At 51.2% G+C, this 23,921-nt stretch overlaps 1 protein-coding gene across 1 annotated transcript in view; it reads left to right on the top strand.

The window, feature by feature from the left end:
• The window catches only part of ZFHX3 (zinc finger homeobox 3), a 127,220-nt gene that overhangs the window by 79,726 nt on the left and 23,573 nt on the right, over nucleotides 1–23,921 (top strand). The window contains exon 5 of the mRNA XM_066636879.1: nucleotides 16,174–16,281. Coding sequence (XP_066492976.1) covers nucleotides 16,174–16,281 — 108 coding nt within the window. The remainder of the gene's footprint in view (nucleotides 1–16,173; nucleotides 16,282–23,921) is intronic.

Genomic DNA, 23,921 nt, shown 5'->3' with positions numbered 1-23,921 from the left:
GGTCTAGAGCAGTGGTGGCAAACCTATGGCATGCGTGCCAGAGTGGGCACTCAGAGCCCTCTCTATGGGCACGCGCGGCCACTGGTGGACCTGGGCATGGGGCAGATGGGTCAAAAGCCCCAGGCGCTGAGCCAGGCAGCCTGGAGAGGGGCGCTGAAGCTGCAATCCCTCCCAGCGCATCACTTTAAATAAAATGGAGAGTTTTTTCCGAGCCTCCATGTGTTGGGGAGGGCAGGCTGCTTCCCTCTGCCCGCTGAGCTCACTGCCCTCCTCTCCCGTTGCTCCATTGCCGCCCCACCTGCTCCATGTTTTCTTTTCCTTTTGAATTTTGCCCACTCTGCTCGGCTAAGGTCCGTGTTTTGCTCCCGAATGGCTCAAGGCAGTTCACTGGCTGACCACCAGCCAATCGTGAGTGCCCTCCTGCAGCCTCAACCATTTTGGCAAAAGGGCCACATCATCTCTCTGACACTGTGTCAGGGGCCCGGGGGGGGGGAATAATTAATTTACATTTCAAATTTGAATAAATTTACATAAATGAATATATTAGGGGTGGAACTTATATGAATGAATGAAGGTCTTGCAATAACTCAAGGCCTGTAAAAGGCCTTGCACAAAGCAAGACTGGCCTTTCCTTCTCTGCCGCTGCTGCATCACAGGCATAAACAGCAAGTAGTGGAGGGAGCCCTCGTCCCACAGCTCACATAAGAGGCTGAACAGTTGGCCATCATGCTGAGAGCAGTTGTGTCAGGCCAGTGTGGGCTCCAGCAAGTCTCTGGAGGGTCAGAGGCTTATTGGAGACTGGGGGGCCCCTGCGGGCCGTATTGGGAGTCCTTGAGGGCCGCAGGTGGCCCCAGGACTGGGGTTTGGGCACCCCTGTTCTAGAGGAAAAGTTCATTACAAGTTACAAGTAATAGTAGGTAAAAGATGTTAATGTATGAGTTGTTTTTTTTTAAAACTAAAATCTCAGTATTCAGGTTAAATTGCCGGGTTGGCACTTTGCGATAAATAAGTGGGTTTTGGGTTGCAGTTTGGGCACTCGGTCTCTAAAAGGTTCGCCATCACTGGTCTAGAGGTATAGCCGTCGTTAAGCCCAAAGATAACATCTGACGGCCACCAGTTCAAGATCACTGGAAGCTTCCCTGAGCCGTGAGACCTTGAGAAGGACTGACAGGCTGACCTGAGCTGCTGTTGGGTGAGAGACAAAGAAGCCAGCTCTGCTGTCCTTCTGTGAAAGGGAAGGAGCTATCTGTCATGTGGGAGGCAACTGAGGCCAGAATGGTTACCAGACTGTGAAAAGATCCATTTGGAATGTTGTTTATTCTTGAAAGACAGAACTTTTTTGTTATTGTAAACCCCCCCCCCCCGGGGAGGGGGTTTAGACAGAGCCTGTCTTTGTGAACCACCTTGGATTAAAGTCAAAGGAGCAGTCCAATGACTAAGAAGGGGGATATATAAATACTTGTTGTTACTGTTATTATCGCAGCACGAAAGAGCATCTCCCACAACGAGGGAGATACCTAGCTTCTGCACCTGCTTGAAGCTTCTGGATAGCCTTCAAGGAATCAAGCACATGGCAGTAGTCTAACCTTGGTACTTGGAAGGCCTGGGTTGCTGTCACCCAATCCTGTTTAGGCTCCTGCCATTTCTTGGGCTTCCAGGTTCAGCTGTGGTGCCTTCAAGGAGCGCTTCAAGACTGTGAACGTGAGAGTCCCAGGGGGGATCACCTTCCCCTTGCCCCCTGGCATACCAGACTTATGTGGCCGCTTCATTTCATTTATCTCATCCACTTTCTGACCTCAGAGATCCCCCAGAACTGACAAGGAGCAAAGTACCCCTGGTGTGCTGCTGATACTGAACTCCAGACTACCATATGATTGGATTGGGCAGTCTTGAGGTCACACTGAACGTGAATCTGCTGCTCTTGCTGGAAATGAGCAGGGCCTTTCCAGCAGTGGCCCCACAATTGATTCAGGCTATGCAGGCCATGTGCTCTGGGCTGCGCAGGCTTATACCATCCACTAGGGGTTCTCTGGAATAAGGAAGGAGAAGAGGTTCCTTATTAATGCCACCTCCTACACTGGGGCTGTGTTCCTGGAAAACCGGGTGCTGCATAGAGCAGCATGATAGAAGGCTATGATGGCTATGTGGTGATGTAGCGTGTGCTGCCATCCTTCACAGTGCACCAGGCAGAACCCGATGTGCAGCTGATTGCCTCTGCCAGCACTCTTCCTTTTCCATGCCAGTGGTGGAAGATGATAGAACCAGGTGGGATCCACAGCCTGGCTTGCCTTTTCCTCTCCTGAAGCATTGCCCAGTAGCCAACCACTAGTCCTGCTGTTCTTGCTGTAGCAGTTGCCAGCACTTGACAAAAAGGCTTCCAACTTCCACTGGGTGGAAGCTTCTGCAGAGTGTGGGCAGCAGTGTGGTGGAGTTTGACCTTTTCCTCTCTGGGGGCAGAGAATACTGGAATGAAGCTGTTCTGGAAAGCAGCGTAGCAGGAGGCATTTCTGGTGCCCAGAGAAGGGGCGGCAGCTGTGGGCAACTTCCCAAATAAGGAACCAGCAACTCTTCATGGGGTACCCAATCCACATTGTGGAAGGGAGCCTTTGCCACAGCTGCTTGGTAGGAGGTGTGTGTGTCTGGAGCCCCAGGATGATGGATAGAGCTGGAAGAGGCTGTGCGGCAAGCCCCCAAGGGGTCTCGGAACGCCGGGCCTGCCGCCTCCCTGCAGCCTGTCCTTTGCATTGTTGGGTATTGACCCTGGGAGACCCCTTGTGGATTCCCTAATTGAAAATTAATACTGGATCAATGCCATGAGCAATTTGCATATTGATCATAAACAACTTTGAAGGCATCAAGTGTGTGTCAGATCAATAGGGCTCTCTGCAGGCTGCTGCGGAAGTGCCTCCCGTCATCTTAGTCTGCGCTCCGTGCACAGTTAATGATTGGGGAAGGTCCATAAGTGTGGGGGGCTGGGGAGCCAGCTGGACATGATGTGGGGGGGGGGTGGCAGCAAGACCTGCAGCAGCTCCAGGCTTGGCTGCCCTGGCAAGCCCAGAAGGGGAGCTGAGCTACTCCAGGCTTGAGGAGTTCCAGAGGTCTTCCTCACCCTGGCTTCTGGCCAGGAGCCATGTCCGGCAAGCCTTGGGGTCCTCTTGTAGCTGAAAAGAACAGCAGAGGCCTTTACACAGACCTAGTCTCTGCAGAAGGTACCCAGCACCACCTGCGCCCCCCCCCCCACAATCCCCTGTGCATCCAAGTGCCTCATTAAAGGGCGTTTCATGAAGTGGGCTGGGATGTGCTGATGAACTGCAGCAGCTGCAAGACCTAATAATTGAGAGTCTGGGATTTGTCTTACAGGTCCTCCTAGAGCCCATGGCTAGTTGGGCAGTTGGGGCAGCTGTGCAGCACACTCAGTGCCACAATAGGGGTCAAAGAAGAGCTGGGGCTCCGCTTTTCTGCGCTGGTTCTTGGGGGCTTTGGAAGGCTCCCAGGGCTGTTTTGACGAAGTAAGAAGCCTGGGTTAGGGCCAGGAGAAGCCATGGGCCTGGCTTTCTTCACAGCTACTATCTTCTTTCCTGGGAGTAAGCTTTCTGGCTTTCCTGCCCACCAATCTGTTGGGGCCCCCTGTACAATTGCTTTTTGCTTCACGGGGAAGGAAGAGAAGTCTCTCCCTGTGGGGAAGTTGGGCCTGGACTTGCTCCTGCAGGTTGCTTTGGAATCTGACAAAGTCTTCTGGAAACTGAATTCTGCTTCTGCCAAAGCTAGGCCTGTTGATAGATGGGGGATGAGCTGCTTGTCCCTCTGCTGGTGACCCCGCCTGCTCCTTCCATGTCCCCTCGTGGTGGTGGTGGTGGGGGAACAAGTGTTTCTGCTGGGATTGCCTGTTGGGGGCTTTGGGTAGCTACCTCCATGGCAAAGGAGAAGGGGGCAGTGCGGCCTGCCTATGCATAGGGAAGCACGAGCAGCTGGGTGCATAGGGGCTTGTGCACACTGAGGGTGTCCTGGCTCCTGCAAGCAACTGGATCCCTGCTGGGGTGACTTGGTGCAGTACTGGGCCACTGACAGTCTCCCTGACACCTCACCTTTGCCCCTTCCACAGAGGCTTCGGCCAGAGCACAGGCCGGCCTGTCCCTGCTGGCCCCTACAGAGTTCCCCTCCCCTGCTAGTGCTGCCTCTTATCCTTGTTTTGATTTCCCGCACTCCTCCCTTGTTGGGCATGTGTTTATTTCCAGCAAGATCCAGTTTGGAACAAAGTGGAACTGTGCAAATTATGTTGAAGAGAAGAATGAGAAAGGAGCCCAGCCAAATGTGTTTGTAGTGCCCACTTAACTGGCTGGCTGACTGGGAGGGGTCTGGGTTGCCTTTGGTGTCCATGGAAAAGCAGTCCTTGTCGCCCCCCACCAAAGAGCATGCTGTGTTTCCTTCCTGATGCGGAAGCTCCTCCTCTCATGGCTTCTTTGAAGTAGATAGAACAAGGGCTTAGAATGAGGGTGTATGATTGTTTCCCACATTTTGCCCAGGGGATCTGCTCCTTACATTTCCTGGGGGAAAGCAGCGGGAAGTAAAGGGCAAGTTTCCTTCTCACCTGGGTTTTCGTGAAGGTGTACACTCTCAGAAGACCTGGGCAGCTTCGTCAACCCAGTTCTCCTGGGACTTCTAGATGATAACTTGGTGTATGCGGCAAAGGATCTTGAGAAGAGACAACAAGGAGCATGGCTTGGAATCTGTGCACTATGGGCTTCCAGAGTATCTTCTTTTGGTCTGTCCAGTAAGGCCCCGCCCCCACCTGGCTTTGTCAGCACCTTCAGTGCCCTGCATGGTGCAGCCACCAAACCACTTGGGAACTGCCTGCTTCAAGGTGTGAGTCAAGACAGAGAGTTCATCTTGCTCAGAGCAGGTCCAAACAGATCAGCAACTGGCATAGAAGGGTTAGGAGGGTTCTTCTTTATTTTAAATAAATTTTAAAACTTGTACTTATTGTAAACTTTCAGTTTGCTTACATGATTTGATTTTGTCTTATGTAGGATATTAAAAATTTCCTGCTTGATGATGTCACTTCCAGCAATGACATTGCTTCCAGGTTAATGACATAACGTCTGGTGGGTCCCAATAGATTGTCATTCTAAAAAGTGAGTCCCGGTGCTAAAATGTTTGAGAACCACTGCTCTAAGGGTCGGAAGAGTAGGAGGGACTTCTGGCCTCTAGAAGAGCTTCCAGCCCCCTTGCCTCAGGTGCTGCCCCCACACTCTGTCTGCTTTGTACCCCTGATGGCTGGGAACTACTTGAGCAATGGATGTGGCTGGTTTGGACCTCTCAGGCAGCTGCCCTGGTGTGGCAGGATTCCAAAGGGGTGTGGGAAGGCTGCCTCCCTTGCAATGTTTGCCTGGCGGCCCGAGGTCTTTGCTGGCTCCCTCTTCCTTGCTGTTTGTGATATGCCAGGGGGGTGAGGCAGGACATACGAGTGGCAGTTTGATTCAGCTTCCAGAGGGGCAGCTGTGCTGGGCAGTGGCTGCAAAAATGCCCAAGTCTTGTGACAGATTTGTTTCAGCAGTCACTTTTGTGGGCCTCATGCATACCTACAGGAAGTGCATTAAATGCCCTGTTTGGAGAGTTGCAGGCCTTCACTGGGCTGTTCTTTGTAACTGCTGAGTCAAGCTCCTGAAGCTCTGGCTTCTGCGAAGCTTCAGCCCTTTCCCTCCCAAAGCAGGTGGCCAGCTGTACCCTTATTTTCTCCAATCGAGGGCTGCCCAGTTCCCGCTTGTGGCTGCCAGAATCTTATTGAGAGATGCAGGAAGTCCCTTGGCCATCAGCATGAAGGGTGGAGGATTTGGTTGGTCTGTTTTCCATTATCTCTCAGAGTTTATATATTTTCAATGTGTTTCTGATTCAGTGGTTAGTCTTCAGTTTTTATAAGGTGATTACCCTTGTTGAGTCTCTGTGGTGAGGGGAGGGCATGCATTTTTAGCTGTGAGCAGACCTGTTTTGTGTGGGGCCTCACAAGGGGTCAGGGGTTTGGCCTCTTCTGGCCACAAGTGAGAAGAAGCCATGCTCCTTGCCCTCAGTGAAAAGGCCAGAGTGGCTTTCTGCATAAGGACCTGCTGCCATCCCAAGCATAAGAAAAGCCCAGCTGGATCAGGCCAAAAGCCCATCTAGTCCAGTTTCCTGTATCTCACAGTGGCCCAAGCAGCGGCCCAACCTTGTGTGGTCCCGTGCAGTAAATGCTTCCAGGCCGCTGCTGGGGCAGTCTGCTATGGGGGGACCTTGTGCACCTCACCCCCTTGCACTACAGGACCTTGTTATTGGCTCTTTCCATGGGCTGGTGTGGAGGCCACCTCAGAGGAATGGGGGCCTTGTGTGGCATCCTGCCTTCACAGCTGACTTTAGCTCCATGCTGGCTGTTCAGGATTCCCTCCTTGGGGTCCTGCATGGATTGGCTACAGATGCTACTTTCTGCAGTAGCTGCTTCCCTCCCTTTGTGCTGACATTCTGAGCTTGGTCCAAGCCCTCCAGCCAGTCATGTCCTCCAGCCAGCAGCAAGTCCTGGTGGGCCCCAGGGGTGCTGTCCTTCTGCCGCATGCCTGCTCCATGTTGCAACCTGGGACACACAAGGGTGAGCTTCGGAGCTTCAGCAGCAGCAGTGGCAGAGCTGCCTTCACCTTTGTGGGGCATGACTGGAGGAGGGTCATGTGAGTGGGGCAAGTGAAAAGCAGAGGGGTCCCCACAACAAAGGTGTTTTCCTGGTGCTGAGTAGGGGAGAGCGACTGCCCCCTTTGGTGGTGGGGCCTTCCTAGTGTCTCTTTTTGGATGGGGAGTTCCCTTGGGGCAAGGAACTGCCTTCGCAGTCCTCTTGCTCAACCTTTTTTTTTTTTTTTTTGAAAACCAAATCAGGACTGTCCTTGGGCATTGCATGCCGGAGCCTTGATATACCGCTCTGCATTGGGGGGGGGGGAGTCCAGGTGTGCAGCAGCTGGGCAGGGCTGGGCTCTAATGGGTCTTGCATGCCCATGGAGATCTTGTGACGCATCAAGACTAACTGGTGTACCTGGCATAGATGTTGTCGTGAACGTGGAAAAAAACCCCACTTGGAAGCAACATGCCTGTGGGAGATCCCACTAGGAAGCAGGGAGTCTCACTGATATTTTGCCTTATGCTTCCTGACTTCCTGTGTAGCTTGAGGAGTGAGGTGGTACCGCTTGTGCCAGGAATCACCAGCGCCCTTCCTCCTCCTCTCTCTGACTCAGGGGGTTGTTTTCAGCGCTGCTGGTCCAGCACCTGGCACCCTGCTGTCAATTTAGGAGGTGGTAGAGCAGGCAGCCTGTCAAACTAGCATGCTTGTCTCCGCTGCCAGCATTCACAGAGAAGGTGCGAGTCGCATCTGCCTTGGCAGAGTGTGTGCAGGGGGGGTGGAGGAACCCAACTTGGGAGAGCACCATCCTCTGTGGCCCCAGTTCTGCCCTGGCCCTTTTCAAGAGCACCAGGTGGCTGTTTTCAGAGGGAGCTATCAGTTGGCCACATACTGAGCTGACCGCCACCCTCTTTCTTGCAACAAGCTGTAGACTGGGGACTGCCCCCCCTGATGGGGTTCTGTGGTAGGACGTTGCTCAGGGACAACTGGTTATCCAGGCAGGGCACAGGGTGGCCACAGCTCAGCCTCTGTGTGTGGTCCACCAACGGGTGCAAAAGCCTCCTCACTGGTTTTGGGAATTCAGGGGTGGCCAGCTGAGCCGGGCCTCTGTGCTAGCCACAGCCCACTGCATAGTATTGTGGTGTGCTCACAGCCTCCCACTGGCATTTGGGAGCAGGTGTGCTTGCTGCTGGCTCTCCCTCAGACCCGTGGCCTGCTTGGTTGCGAGGCTTCCCACTGAAGGCAGTGGTCTTGGGAGGGCTGCTTCTCAGGGTCTTGTCTGGCTCTTTGGGGATGGGGGGATCCCTTTGTGCTCCAAAGAAGCAGTGCTGTGTGCAATTAAAACTTGTTTCTGGTAAACCTCATTCCAGGAAGATGAGCTTTTAACAAAAGGCTTTTGACAGCTGCAGGGTATTTCAGTGTTTTTAATGCCGAATGAAAAATCAATACATTTTTCTGGGTTATACATATTCAGAACAGGCTGGATATTTCCATTATAATGGAAAATGGGTGTCTGTGCCCATCTCGCCTGTCAGAGCTGCACCATCGCATTTTCCAAGCCACTGCTAAATATTTCAAACCCAATTTGATTGTGGTTCGTGACAGCTAATGCTTCTCGGCTTCCGAGCCTCGTGGGGGTGGGGGAGGCTGCCGTGCTTGCCTCCCTCCTTTCTCCTGGTCTCCTCACCCCCAGCCCTTGCAAACCCTCCTCATCTTTGGACAAGTGTTGTCAGTTTAAGGAACGGCAGTGGCGGAGGGGAGGCCTTGCCTGGCTGTTTTTCCAGCGGGTGGGGCCACCTTGTGCATGCAGGCTTAACGGCTGCCTGTCTGGGTGTGTGGGGTCTTTTGTCTCATGATGTAGGGGCCCGCTTGCTGAGCCAGGCTTTGATTTGGAAGTGCCATGAGTGTCACTGAGGGCTGGGGGGTGTGGCCTCGGGATGTGGGGCATGCCTGGGATTGGACAAGTTTCTGGAGGAAAAATCCATTACGGGTTACAAGCCATGATGTGTATGTGCAACCTCCTAATTTTAGAAATGGGCTATGTCAGATGCAAGGGAGGGCACCAGGATGCAGGTCTCTTGTTATCAGGTGTGCTCCCTGGGGCATTTGGTGGGCCGCTGTGAGATACAGGAAGCTGGACTAGATGGGCCTATGGCCTGATCCAGCGGGGCTGTTCTTATGTTCTTATGCTTGGTTCATCAGGGCTGCTGCAGTGCTCTCTGTCTCTGGCGACTTTGCCTGCAGTGAGTTAAGCATGAGGCTGCCTGTCTTTCACGTAGCTGAGGAGTGCCCAAGGCTATGGGTGACCAGCAGTTGCAAGGGGGGTGCTGAGAGGAGCAGGGCTTTGGAAGAGGCTGTTCTGGCCTCAGCTCTCCTGGGTGAGTCACAGCCTCTACTGGCCTGTCCACAGCACCAAGCGCTGTTTGTCCTTGGAGTTGCAAAGTGGGGGCTCAGGCCTTTGGTGCAGGCGTCAGCAGAGCTCAGCCCAAATTGGCCCCTCTGCAAAATGTCACAAAGCTTTGCACAATGTGGAGTAGCCAGTGGCAGAGGATTTGAGGGCAGGCAGCAGCTATTGAACTATTGAAGCTGAAGGGGTAGAGGGCTCAGGTGCACAGTGTGCCGCAGCCTACTCGTGGAGATACAAGCAGACTTTCTGGATGGTGTTGGGAGCTTCCTTCAGCAGCATGCCAGAATGGTGACTTTGATACCTGTGTTGGTGCTGGGTCACCCACAGTGACATGGGCGCCCTGGATGCTCAGGCATGCTTCTAGCCATGTGTAGGTCTGTCTGGCATGCCCCAACCTGCACAGTGCCAGCAAAAGAAGTCCCGAACCTAGGGGGCCATTGCTGTCTGCTCAAAAGGTGGCGGCGGCGGCAGCAGCAAAGCTCCCCCCTGGGTGATTTTTCTGAAGAAACGGCAGTGGAGCCTTTACTTGGAGAAAGGGCATCTCTTTTGCTCTTTGCACCCATGTGTGCAGAGAGGGGGTAAGCCCTAGAGCCAAGGCTGTTCTGCCTTTCCAAGATGGGGTCCTTTTGGCCCCTGGGCCCTCAGACTGCCTGTATGCAGTGGGCTTTATTCCTGAGAGATGTCACAGCTCTCCAGGAAAACCAGGCTGCAGAGCTGAGGAGTGAAGTGAGCAGTATGCATCCTTGTTTTTAAATCATTTTTCTACCTTTATTGGTATTCGTAGCTCACATTTTCCTGGTTACTGTCAGCCTGGGCTTTCATCCATTTTAAAGAGCTATTTTTCCCCCTGTTGTTGATGATGATGGTATAAAGACAGATGGTGTAACTGCTTATGAATGTCCTATTTTATTTCCTATGAACCAGACAGTTTGCTGGGAGACATATATTGCTTCCACATGCTTCGGAGCGGAGCCCAGACGGTCCACTTGCGCTTGGCAGCCAGCAAGGCACTTGCTTGCCATGCAGAGAGTGACACCTTTAGGCGGCTGCTGGCACTGCAGGGAGCCCAAGAAGAGTTTTGCTAGTGTCATCCCCCCCCCACCGCATCACCTTGAGTTTGTGTGTCTTCTCCTTCCCCATGCCCTTTGTCCATGTAACATGGCTTTTCCAACCATTTTGAGCTGTTCCAAATGCCCCTCTTTCTCAATTTGCAAACTTGTTTTGTTTAAAAATATTTTCCTGCATGGGACATCTTGTGGGCAAAGTGGCAGCGAAGCTGCTCAATGGAGGCCTCACCACAGTAGACCTGCTCCCTTCAAGCCCCACCACTGAATCATGTTCAGCAACCTCCAAAGGGGAGAGGAAGCTCTTGGGGGTGAGTATCCTCCATACGAATACATGCCCTGCTGGATCAGGTCCAAGGGGGCCCACCTAGTCCTGTTTCCACGCTGGTCCACTGCCTGCCTCTGGGAAGCCCACAAGTCAGAGAGGAAGGCAGACCTCTCCTCCGGCCACTGCTTCTGCATATCTCAGTCATGTCCCTCTTCACTGCCTTTTTTGCAGGCTAAAAGTTGTCAACATTGTCGCTTTTCCTCACAAGGAAGGAAAAGACCTGAAAGACTAGAGATACTAGTAACTAGATACTAGGAAACTAGATTATGCTCTGTGCCCAGCTCTACAGCATCCTTCTTGAGGTGTGGCGACCAGAATTGCAGTTTTGATCACACCGTGGATCTGTGTAAGACTCAATAATCTTGGCAGCCTTACTCACAATCCCTTTCCTCATGACCCCTAACATGGAGTGTTCTGACTTCATCACTGCCAGACATTGAGTCGACAGCTTCCTTAAGCTCTCCCCCATGGTCTTTCTTGGTCCGTCCCCAGTAGCTCAGTCCCCCTCCGTATGTCCTTTGGGATTCTGTACCCCACTGTGTGCATCATTTCACACATATGTACGTTACCTGCCTTTGTCATTTGGTTACCCAATGTAGAAAGGTCCTTTTGAAGTCCCTCACTTAACTGCACTGAGCAGGTTGGTCTTATATGCAGACTTGACCACCTCCCTGATTTGCCAACTGGTTAGCTCCAGATCAGTGATGAACCAGCCAGAAAGGTCCCCATGCGCATCCCACTTCGGGGGACCTTTGTTAGAAGGTCAGCAAACTGAGGTGCCATCTGGACTCGGTGAAGTACCTTTAAGCAGTAAACATGCTCTAAAACCTTGTCTCTTGTTCCATCGATTTGACTCAGATTTTCAATCTTCCTCCCTGAGGTCAGTCCCTGTTTTGGGTATCTGCCCTCCATTGTCTTTAGCAGAGGGATGCAATGAATTCCTGCCACTGCTCTGCAGCGCCAAGGTTCATTTTGCTCCCTTGCTATCCAACGGTCCAGCCACCTCCTGACAGGTTTCCTCTTTTGGATGTCCTGGAAGCAGTTTTGTTGTCTCCCTGGGTGTCTGTAGCACCATGCTCCTAACATTCTTCCCTGTTTCACCTCCCTCTTTGCCTACCTATGTTTCTTTGGTGCGTGTGAGTGTATTCCTCTTTCCTCATTTGGGAAGGACTTGCAGGTTCTCCGAAGGAGTACTCGTTGCTTGCAGTGGCTTTCTGGGCTCCATTCATGAGCTGTGCCAGCCTCCATCTGCACCTCACGTTGCCTGGCCTGCTTTGTGGGACCCATTCTGGTTGGGCTTCCGCAGTTGTGGTCTTAAGTGCGCTCTGTGCACTCTGGAGAGAGCCGAGCCTCCTGTTGGTCCCATTCGGCTCCCTTTTCTCAAGGACCCTCAGTTTTTAGAAGTCTTTCCTTTTGCAGGCAAATGTGTCCTTGGCAACTTTCCAGTGAAGGGACAATACTGTGTTGTGCTCGCTGTTCCCTGTCTGGTCAATTCTTTTCTCTCGCTGTAGATCCCAAGTACTGTGCTGGTTAAGTCCAGGGTAGTTCCAGTCCCAGCTCTTACTAGGGTAGGGTTGTTGAGTGTTTCTGGGCATTTTCGGCCATTGTCTTGGCTTGAACTGGAATGCGTCCTGCTCTGTGGGTGGGTAATCAGAACCGCCTGTGACAGCCATCCGTTCTGTGTTTAGATGCCTCCTGTTTAGGTGTCTTGTACCAAGTCTTGTTCCTGGGTATTTTGGGCAGAAAGGCAGTGGCAGGTCTCTAGCAGTACATTTTTGTTTGGGGCTGGAATTTACACTCTAATTCCGTGGAGGGAATTCTGCAGCTTCTCATTTGTTGGACACTATCCTCTTCGCCGACAGACAGAACCATACCACCCCAGCATGCTCCTCCCTGTTGTTTCCCAAGAGCCTGTATAAGTACATTCCCTCCCTCCCACCCTGGTTCTCTCCATTCCAGCAGGTGGAATTCCACTCTGCCCCCCACGTCTCAGGTTTTCCTCTGCCTCCTCGGCTTGGAGGTTGCTGGCACTTGCACACTGTGTCCTCTTTCCAGCCTTCCCCCTGCAGCCTTTTGCTCTTTTTGACCAGCCAACCCATCCTGCTGTGTGCTTATTTTCAAGTCATGCCCCTTCTCTTTCTGTAGGACCCTGGCTCCATCTCCACACATTCTGCTTGAGGGCTGATGAGGCCCAAGCTGAACATTGCCCAGTTCTTGCTGGCTTGCCTGCTGAGCTCTGTGCGTAAGCTGCTATTCCACCTTTCTGGGGTCCAATGCCAGCAGCCTGTGTCCATTTTGGTTCAAATTGAGCCCATCCTGTTTGCATAGACATCAGTAGGTCACTGTTGTGTTCTGTCCTGAGTGTGGGACCAGGACTGCAGAGTCCCAGCTTCTAGGGCCCACTGCAGCATTTTGAGCAGCAGCACACCATGCTCTCTGCCTGGCCATTTCTAGTCCTGCTAAACTGCCACAAGTCTCAGGATCCTGGCAATAAGTGGCATCAAGTGAGAAGAGCCACTGCCTCTCCTTCCCCTTGACAGATGAGAAGCTTAGCTGCTTATGCCAGGAGGTGGGTGGGTGGGTGGGAAGACAGGAATGGGTTCTGACAGTTTTTCCCCACTCCCACAAGGGCTACTCTATTGGTTCATCACTGCCTGGTCCCCAGCTGGCTGTGCTGTATGGGCGGCATGTCCCCAGGAGGAGGGATCTCTCTGGTGGCTGCCTCGCACCAAGGAATGTGGGCCTTCCTTTCTTGCTCCATGTGCACGTGCAGCATCATTCTCTCCCTGTGCTCAAGCAGAATTCCTGAGTCCTGGATCCAGCAGTGGACCCATCCAGGATGCGAGGCAACACGGGTTGTATCAGAGGCGGATCCAGAGGGCCCTTCGCCCCAAGTCTGTCGCCCCTTCCTTCCAGCCCACCCTAGATCTGAGGCTCGTTGATCCGCTTTGCACCCACTTAAAAAGTGAGCAGGAAACTGATCATATTCCCCCCTGTGCAGCCTCTCCAGATATGGAACAGGGCGGGGGGGGGGGCTTCTGGTTTTGTTGTCAGGGGCCATCAGTAGGTGAAGGAGTTCTCTACTTTCACATTTGAAGAAACTGCGCAAGGGGCATGGTAGCAAGTGGAGGGGTGGCGGCGGCAGCATCAGGTTGCATTCCAGGTTGCGACACCCTGTCATGATCCATTGGTGGGGTTTGTGTGTGATCTCAAGGCAGGTTTGTGTAGTGACATTCCTCTCTTTACACATTGTGTACTCGGTGGGGCTGTATTAGAAGCATGGAGGAGGAAGGACAGAGCTCCCCCCACAGTGGCTGTCCTGGCCCCTGTGCTGCCCCAGGGTAGCCTGGAAGTGCCACCCCCCTAATCAATCACATCCAGAGGACTTTTGAGGGCTGGAAAGGCCATGCACAGTCTCTCCAGCTCTCGAAAGCTACTTCTTTTGGGGGGGGGGGAATCGGAAGTACAGTAGAACCTCCAAAGTTGACCACCTCTCTATATTTACCACCTCCTTAAGTTGACCTAATTTTCACAGTATGGACAGACACTGCATATACACTATGGAAGACCAACCTCTCTATATTGACCACCTCCGTAAGTTGTATCTTGACTACTTCGACCATTGCACAGAGTATTAATTTACCCTCCATAATTTGCCCACTGAACAGTAACAAGGAAGCAAGACCATAGTTAGCAACATCAAAAAACGTAAAGATGAGTACTTTGATAGATACAGTAAGGAAAACGGAGACCTATAGCGGAAAAGAAAGAAAACTTCGCTTGATGAAGTAAATGAAGCTACTTTATGCTGGTTCAAACAAATGAGGGCAGTGAATGCCAGAATCTCAGGGTCAATGATTCAAGAAATTGCTAAGAAGTTTGCGCAGGAATTTGGGGTAGAAGATTTCCAAGCGTCAAGTGGTTGGCTCAAAAAATTTAAACTGCGACACGAGATCTCCCAGAAAGTCTTGTGTGGTGAGTCAAATGAAGTTCTGGCAGAAGCTGTTGAAGAATTCATTACTAAGTTCCCGGACTTTGCAAGAGGCTTCAAAGATGATGACCTTTTTAATGCTGATGAGTGCAGACTCTTTTTTCAAAGCAATGCCTGCTAGAAGCCTCATCATGAAAGATGTCAAATGTAAGAGCGGAACCTGCAACGAACCTGATTCGGAAACAATATCCAAGCAATATTGTCCGAAGTACAGCCCAGCAGAGAAGTGAAGGACGCACCCAGGGAAGAAGAAAGTGAAGACAACACGGACGCAGTGTTTCCAAAGGAAGAGGATGTTGGGCATCTGATAAAACAGTTGAAGTCATATGCCGTGAATAAATGTCCAGGCATGTTGAATGGGATAGCCAGCATTGATAGTGCATTCTCTTCTTATCTTTACACAAAAAAGAAGCAGCAAACCAGGATTGACTCTTTTTTTAAAAAAGAATAATAATTAACATACAGTATATGTACTGTATGTATGTAATTCTGAATGCATTTTTTCTATATCTTCACTGTATATATTTAGGTACGATATCTGTAATAAAGTCTCTAATAATATTATAAGTACAGTATTACATATTTTTCCGTATGTTGACCACCTCCCTATGTTGACCAATTCCTCCAGTCCCTTGGGTAGTCAACTTAAAGAGGTTCTACTGTATCTCTCTAAGGTTTTCTGGGGGCGGTATATGGCCTTTCCAGCCCTCAGAGGACCTCCAACCCTCAGAAGACCTCTGGACAGGACCAGTGGTGGGGGCAGCATTTCCCTCAGAGTGGCTTGGAACCAGGTGGCACAGCTAGGGGGACAGTGCTGCCATCCGAGAGCACTTGCACCTGCTTACCCACCCAGGTATGCCAGTGGCCCCCCATCATGAACTAGGGCTGGGTTGCTGGAATTGGCTCGGCTCTGGGCTCCATGCCTCCTGATCTCGGGCTCCAGTTTGTCCTCCAAGCCTTGGCCATTTTACTCCTTTTCTATCCACTGTAAAACTAGTTGCAATAAACCCAGATCTGTTGTGGTAGTTCCTGGAAGGGGAATCACGTGTCCCCTGCCCCATGTTTCTATTGGGTATTATGTGTGCTGTGCCTTGGTCTTATATGCTGATAATGTGTTGGAATAAGAGGAGGGTCGGCCTCTCAAGGCGATCTATTGCCTGTAGTGACAAGCCCATTTCTGGGCATCTTGCGACCTGTCAGTGGGCTGGGTTTGCTGTTGTCTGGAGTGGCTGCACCCACCCCCAGGCAAATGGGCTTCATCTGTCCATGGTGTCCAACTGGTGAGTGCACAGACGGATTCTTAGTGACCCAACCACACTGCAGAATGACCTCGACAGATTCCAGTCCTGCGGGTGGGTCATGTGCCCCCCTCCTGTGGTCACATCAACTGGGTGCCATGCATCTCCCACGGCACCAGAGCTACCTTTGGACTCTCTTCTGGCAACTCAGCTGTGCTGGCAACTGGAGACCTGAGTAGCACATCTTTTCTCCTCCCAAGGATGTCCAGAGAGCCTCAGGTCCATGGTCCAAGAGCAGATCTCAGGCAGTGTTTGAGGTCCTAAGCAGTGCTCTTTTTGGACTGTCCTAAGCACAGTGTTATCAGGTGGCTGCAGCTAGTGTTCCTTCTGTATCTTTTTGGGTCATAAGCCCTTTTGGGACAGGGAGCCATTCAGGTATTTGATTTTCTTTTAACCATGTTTGTGAACTATTTTGGTTGAAAAGCAGTATATAAGAGTTGTTAATAATAATTTTCAGAGGAGCTGGTTGAAGACTCAGAAGGACCCAGTGAAGCAGCTGCTGACCCTGAAGACTCTCCCAAAGACCCTGAGAGTGCAGCAGAGAAGGATAGGAGCAAATGGACTGGTGAGTGGAAGGAGGTCCGTCCCCCCCACAGCCCCAGTGCATGTAAGTTGCTTTGTTAAAACTTTTCCTTAAGGAGTTTGGAGACTGTCCTTGAAGCACCATGCTTGTTGCCTTGGTCCAGGGGGGCTCGTCTGCCCCCTCTTTCCTCATCAGGTGCAATTTTGGGCCCAGTAATGAAAATTTCTGTTGGGAAGCTGGTGGCATATAAAGCAAATGACCACTGTATTAGAAATGGAGTGACTGGCCCAATGTGAAAGGGTGCAGAGCCGGGGGAGGGGGGGAATTTTGAAATGTCACGTGCTGAGGTTTGGTGGCAGCTCTGTGTGTTGCAGCTGTGGAGTGGAAGCAGCACTGCGGCGACTGCATCTTTAGGGAGCGTGGAGTGAGGGTGGCTCCCACATTTAGACTTTGCCTCTAGCCAAGACCAGGAAGTGAAATGGTTTACCAGCTGAGGTCTGGATGTTGCTGACACCCAGAAATTGTTTGGAGTCCGTCTGTATGCAGAGTCCTGGCCACTGTTTTTGGATTGACCTTGGAATGAGACTTAGGGTGCAATTCTGACCCTCACTTGGGCCAACCTAGGAGTGTTGCTAAAGCACTTCTGGGTCACTCGTCGGGGAGATAACCCACCACGGGCCCTGAGGAGAGGGTGAGTTGTGTCGGCCGAGCTCAGCTGACACAGGAGTCTGGAGGGGGCATGGGGAAGGCAGGGAGGAGGCAGGAGGGAGGCAATTCAGGGTGGGCAGGGAGCAGGAGGTGTTGTTATGTTCTTATGAGGTGGGGCAGGACCTGGCAGTTATGCCAAAACCTGACCCTATTCCCAGGCAGCCCAGGGTAGTCTCAGGCTGCTCAGATTTGCACCACCTTCTCAGGTGGTGCAGATCTGAGTAGACCCATTGGGGCTGCTTCAGTACGACACAGGTAAAGGGAAACGTTGCCCCTTGCCTTGGGCTGCACTGCTTTTGGTCCCAAACTTGTGCTGGTTGTAGCGCAGGCCCACTGGCCTGTCTGCTCCAGCACCAGTTAGGATTAGGCTGTTACTTGCTTAACAAAGTCTGTATCACAAACACACACACATGAATAAGAAGCTTGCATGGTGGTGGTGGTGGTGGTGATATTATTATTATTATTATTATTATTATTATTATTATTATTATTAACAACAACAACTAGGTATTTGTATACCGCCTTTCTGGGCATCGGATTACTCCTCTGTCTTTATTCAAGGCATTTACGTAGGCAGGCATTTCTAAATCCCACAAGGGGATTTTTACAATCATAGAGGTTCTCTCTTTCAAGAACCAACAAGATTTCAGAATGGATCTTCCTGGTTTGGTCTCCCTTCTGGCCTCCAGTTCTCCCACGCAGGCTGACAAGCAGCTCCATCTCTCACATGGAGGGCAGCCAAGACACTTCTTGCTCACACCAAGAGCAGGTGGAATCACTCAGCTCGGCTTGTCAGCTGCTTCAAGGTCTCGCCATTCTCAGCCGTTCAAGGAACTGGTGACCTTCTGATGTTATCTTCGGGCTAACGGAGGCTCTACCCTCTAGACCTCCTGCCCAAGTGATCCCCCCCATTAGGAGAATGAATCTCAGCTTGATTTTCTGGGGGGGGGGGGTGGACGATTGTGTGAGAGGTGTGTGTGTGTGTGGTGTGTCTATCCAGCACTCTTGTTGCACAATGTGTTGTGGTCCTTGAGCAGCTTGGACCATGCCCTGAGCCCTTGCAACTGAAGAAGCTGCAGTTGCCGCAGACGAGCCCAGCGAGCTTTGGAGCACTCCCCATTTTGAAAGATCCGCAGAGCTCACCTCTTGGAGCAATCAGAGCATCCGTAATTTGCACCCGTGGCAGACTGCTATTAAGGGAGGTATTAATGGGCTGCCGAGGGCTGGGAAATTGTGGCGGAAAAATGTATTTATGGAGTGCAGAGCTGGCAGGCATGATTGCAATTGGGTTTGACGTGTTTAACATAAATGGCTACTGCACTGCTTCTCCATTGATGAATAATTCCTACAGGCCCCCACTGCCTTTCTAATGACAAAAATGGGGGGGGGGAGGAGAGAGGGGGAAATCCAGTCAGGCCCCTCACCATCTACTTTAGAGGCCGTAATGCTGGAAACTGGTGCTGGGGAACAGCGGACAGGATTCTACCAGAGAGACCATTGGGTGTGAGACCTGGGGCTTTTCAGGAGTTCACATCTTCCTTGGTGCCCAAGGTGCAGGATCCTGACTCATCCACCGTGACCCCCTTTTCTGATCTGGTGTCTTGGAAAGACTGGTGGACTCTGCACAGCCTATTCGTGCTTTAAAGAAACATCCTCTTTCCCCTTAGGATACCCTGTGACCTTTGTGAGACTCCTCAAGCACCAGACAGTGGCTGTCTGAATGAGGCTCAAGGCCCATTTAGTCTGGTTTCAGGGTAATCCAGAAGAGGGACTGTCAGCCCATTGCCACTGCCCACTGTTGCTTCCTAGCAATTGGTGTATTGAGTCAGGCAGTCTTGACTAGGGAGAGAGTTGTGGATTTGGTTTACCTGGCATCTACCTTCGTAAAGCCATCTTGGGTAGTGGCCATCACTGCCCTTTGCGTGCATTATTATACATTAAAATGATGCACTGTGTGAAGGTTTCCCCCTTTCCTACCCCAACTCTTCTGTCCATCACTTGCATTGACCAGCCTCAAGTGCCAGTGTTGTGTCAAAGGAAATGAGGTTCTCTCTTGTCTGTCTTCTCCATGCCATGCGTGACGGTGGTATACGTGTCAAGCGTATCCCGCCCCCCACCCTTTAGTTGCCTTTTTCCTAAGTTTAAAAAGTCTCAAATATTGCAACTTACTCTTGCCAGGGCTTCAGCCTGCCAATATTTTTGGCTACCACCTTTGCTATAGTGTCCTCTTGACTCAGAGGAGGAAGGACAGTGGCTGTGGTGCTAGTCCAGCCCCCAAGCATGAGGCCAGGTTGCCCAGCCCTGTAAGCAAGAGGCATCCAGGGCACCTTTTCTGGCATCTGTCCAGATGCTTGAAAAGTGGGAGCCTTCTTACAGCCTCTTTCTGCTGCCGACACATTCCCAGCACCCTTGTGGCCCTTCCTTATGTGGTTTGCTCCGGTTCTGCTTCATCCAGGCTTCGATGGGACATTCCTGCAGGCGTGTCTTTGTCATTGCTAAAAATGCAGTGGCTTCAAATTGTCCAGTGCAAGCTGATCAAGATCACCCGAATGTCCAGCCTGTTCTCTGAAACGTTGCATTCTGCGTCAGTGATGCAGATGCCAAGCAGTGCCGTATGCAGTCCTCTGTCCCACTAGAACTCACTTCTGAGCTGGCTCTTCTTCTCTGTAAAAAATCTGGGCAGCAGGCAAATGCAGTGGTAATTCTCTTAGAGCCATTTTCCCCCCTCTTTTTTTGCTCTCTGGGCACAAAACCCAAAAGCAGCCTGCCTCTACCCCTCCTGGCTGACTCTTTGTCTGTGTTGGGGACTGTCCTGTTCCTTTGTGGGATAAAGTCATCTTGATCTGGCCTCTTCCACCTGGATTGGTCCACAGAGCAGCTGATAGTCTCTCAAATGTGACATGGCCACTCCTGACTCTCACAAACATGCCCAGGAGCAACAGATTATCTTGGTTGCTGCCTGCTCACTCTTGCTCTCCTGAGGCCGTGTTGTGTGTGTGCCCTTTGGGTCAGCCTCTTTTGATCAGCTGCCCTGATCTGCTTTCAGCCATGATCTTTGTGGGCCCATCTTGCCCCACACGTGCAAGGGTATTGATCAGTTCAATGCAAAGGACCTTGGAGGTCCACTGCTCTGAGGTGACTTTCACCCTCACTGTTCATTACAAGGTTTCTGAGCAGAGTGACCAAATACTGCACCTGAGCATCTCGTGACTCTCTGGCCTCCTCTGCAGGAGGGTCTCTCCAGGAGGCCCCACAAGTCCAGCCCCACAGGTCTCAGGGCTGGAGGATGTCATCCTAGAGAGGAGGGAAACAATCCCCTAGGGGGGGACCCCTTCTCCAGGGGACGGGCCCGTATCTGAATGCACTCAGGATACTCCTCGGCGGGAGGAGGGTCAGGGGCTTCTTGTAGTGGGGGATTCGATTATTAGAAACATAGAGAGGGGGGTTTGCGATGGATGTGAGGACCGCATGGCGACTTGCCTGCCTGGTACGAAGGTTGCGGACATCACTTCTCGTCTAGACAGGCTGGTAGGCAGTGCTGGGGAGGAGGTAGTGGTTGTGGTGCATGTCGGCACCAACAACATGGGCAAGTGTAGCCGGGAGGTCCTGGAGGCCAAATTTAGGCTATTAGGTAGGAAACTGAAAGCCAGGACCTCAAAGGTAGCGTTCTCTGAAGTGCTATGTGTTCCATGCGCAGGGCCAGCTAGACAGGCGGAGATCAGGGGTCTCAATGCGTTGATGAGACGGTGTGTAGGGAGGAGGGGTTTAGATTCGTTAGGCACTGGGGAACGTTTTGGGACAAGCGGGGCCTGTACAAGAGGGACGGGCTTCACTTGAACCAGAATGGAACCAGACTGCTGGCGCATAATATTAAAAAGATGGTAGAGCAGCTTTTAAACTGATCCCTGGGGGAAGGCTGACAGGAGCCGAGGGGCATCCGGTTCGGGACTCCTCATCCCTATGGGACGAGGATGGGGAGGTTAGAGAACAACAAGACAAAGGCAGAATAGGAGAAGAAATTGGGAATGGTAGCGTGATGGGATGTGATAGACGGTTTGGCACAGTGAGAGGATGCAGAGACAAAGGAGCTAATAAGCAGCCCATCCTGGGGCATTCCATGTACAAATGCTTTTATGCAAATGCCCGAAGTCTCCGAGCAAAGATGGGATAACTGGAATGTCTGGACACAAGGGAAAACATTGACATAGTGGGCACAACGGAAACCTGGTGGAATGTGGAGAATCAGTGGGATACCGCAATCCCGGCTATAAACTTTACAGGAAGGACAGAGAGGGGCGTGTTGGAGGTGGGGTGGCCGTTTATGTTAAGGAAGGGATAGAATCCAGCAAAGTAGACATTGAAGGTGGGTCCGACTCCACCGTAGAATCTCTGTGGGTTCAATTACCAGGCCTCAGGAGCGATGTAATACTGGGGGCGTACTATTGTCCTCCAGACCAGAAATCGGAAGGGGACCTTGAAATGAGGAAACAGATCAGGGAGGTGACAAGGAGGGACAGGGTTGTAATCATGGGGGACTTATATTGACTGGGTCAATTTGTGTTCTGGTCACGAAAAGGAGACTGGATTCCTTGACATGCTAAATGACTGTGCCTTAGAGTAGCTAGTCTTGGAGCCCACCAGAGGACAGGTGACTCTGGATTTAATATTGTGTGGTACTCAGGAACTGGTTAGAGATATCAGTGTTACGGAGCTGTTGGGGAACAGTGATCATGCTGCGATCTGTTTCGACATGCACATCGGGGGAAGAATACAGGGCAAATCTCTCACAAAAACCCTTGACTTCCGACGGGCGGACTTCCCTCAAATGAGGAGGCTGGTTAGAAGGAGGTTGAAAGGGAAGGTAAAAAGAGTCCAATCTCTCCAGAGTGCCTGGAGGCTGCTTAAAACAACAGTAATAGAGGCCCAGCAGAGGTGTATACCGCAAAGAAAGAAGGGCTCCACTAAATCTAGGAGAGGAGGGCACCATGAGGTGCCCGCATGGCTAACCAGCCAAGTTAGAGAGGCTGTGAAGGGCAAGGAAGCTTCCTTCCGTAAATGGAAGTCTTGCCCTAATGAGGAGAATAAAAAGGAACATAAACTGTGGCAAAAGAAATGTATGAAGGTGATACTGGAGGCCAAGCAAGACTTTGAGGAACGCATGGCCAGCAACATTAAGGGGAATAATAAAAGCTTCTTCAAATATGTTAGAAGCAGGAAACCCGCCAGAGAAGCGGTTGGCCCTCTGGACAGTGAGGGAGGGAAAGGGGAGATAAAAGGAGACTTAGAGATGGCAGAGAAATTAAATGAGTTCTTTGCATCTGTCTTCACGGCAGAAGACCTCGGGCAAATACCGCTGCCCGAACGGCCCCTCCTGACCAAGGAATTAAGTCAGATAGAGGTTAAAAGAGAAGATGTTTCAGACCTCATTGATAAATTAAAGATCAATAAGTCACCGGGCCCTGATGGCATGCACCCAAGAGTTATTAAGGAATTGAAGAATGAAGTTGCAGATCTCTTGACTAAAATATGCAACTTGTCCCTCAAAACGGCCATGGTGCCAGAAGATTGGAGGATAGCAAATGCCATACCAATCTTTAAAAAGGGAAAGAGAGGGGACCCGGGAAACTATAGATCGGTCAGCCTAACATCTATACCGGGTAAGATGATGGAATGCCTCATCAAAGATAAAATCTCAAAACACATAGATGAAAAGGCCTTGCTGAGGGAGAATCAGCATGGCTTCTGTAAGGGTAAGTCTTGCCTCACAAACCTTTTAGAATTCTTTGAAAAGGTCAACAGGCATGTGGATGCGGGAGAACCCATAGACATTATATATCTGGACTTTCAGAAGGCATTCGACACGGTCCCTCACCAAAGGCTATTGAAAAATCTCCACAGGGAATTAGAAGACAGGTCCTCTCATGGATTGAGAACTGGTTGAAGACCAGGAAACAGAGAGTGGGTGTTAATGGGCAATGGGTGGTTTTCACAATGCAGACAGGTGAAAAGCGGTGTGCACCAAGGATCTGTCCTGGGACCAGTACTTTTCAACCTCTTCATAAATGACCTGGAGACAGGGGTGAGCAGTCAGGTGGCTAAGTTTGCAGACAACACCAAACTTTTCCAAGTGGTGAAGACCAGAAGTGATTGTGAGGAGCTCCGGAAGGATCTTTCCAGACTGGCAGAATGAGCAGCAAAATGGCAGATGCGTTTCAATGTAAGTAAGTGTAAGGCAAAAAATCAAAACTTCACATATAGGCTGATGGGTTCTGAGCTGTCTGTGACAGATCAGGAGAGAGATCTTGGAGTGGTGGTGGACAGGTCGATGAAAGTGTCGATCCAATGTGCAGTGGCAGTAAAGAAGGCCAATTCTATGCTTGGGATAATTAGAAAAGGTATTGAGAACAAAATGGCTAATATTATAATGTTGTTGTACAAATCTATGGTAAGGCCACACCTGGAGTATTGTGTCCAGTTCTGGTCGCCACATCTCAGAAAGGATATAGCGGAAAAGGTGCAAAAGAGAGCGACTAAGATGATTACGGGGCTGGGTCACCTTCCTTATGAGGAAAGGCTGCGGCATTTGGGCCTCTTCAGCCTAGAAAAGAGGCACCTCAGGGGGGACATGATTGAGACATACAAAATTATGCAGGGGATGGACAGAGTGGATAGGGAGATGCTGTTTACACTATCACATAACACCAGAACCAGGGGACGTCCACTAAAATAGAGTGTTGGGAGAGTTAGAACAGACAAAAGAAAATGTTTCTTTACTCAGCGTGTGGTTGGTCTGTGGAACTCCTTGCCACAGGGTGTGGTGATGGCGTCTGGCCTGGGCGCCTTTAAAAGGGGATTAGACAAGTTTCTGGAGGAAAAATCCATTATGGGTTACAAGCCATGATGTGTATGTGCAACCTCCTGATTTTAGAAATGGGCTATGTCAGAATGCCAGATGCAAGGGAGGGCAGCAGGAT

This window comes from Tiliqua scincoides, chromosome 9 (assembly GCF_035046505.1).
Source record: "Tiliqua scincoides isolate rTilSci1 chromosome 9, rTilSci1.hap2, whole genome shotgun sequence".
Classification (NCBI taxonomy): domain Eukaryota; kingdom Metazoa; phylum Chordata; class Lepidosauria; order Squamata; family Scincidae; genus Tiliqua; species Tiliqua scincoides.
Note: the sequence above shows the minus strand (reverse complement) of the source record. Positions and strands in the feature narration are given on the sequence as shown.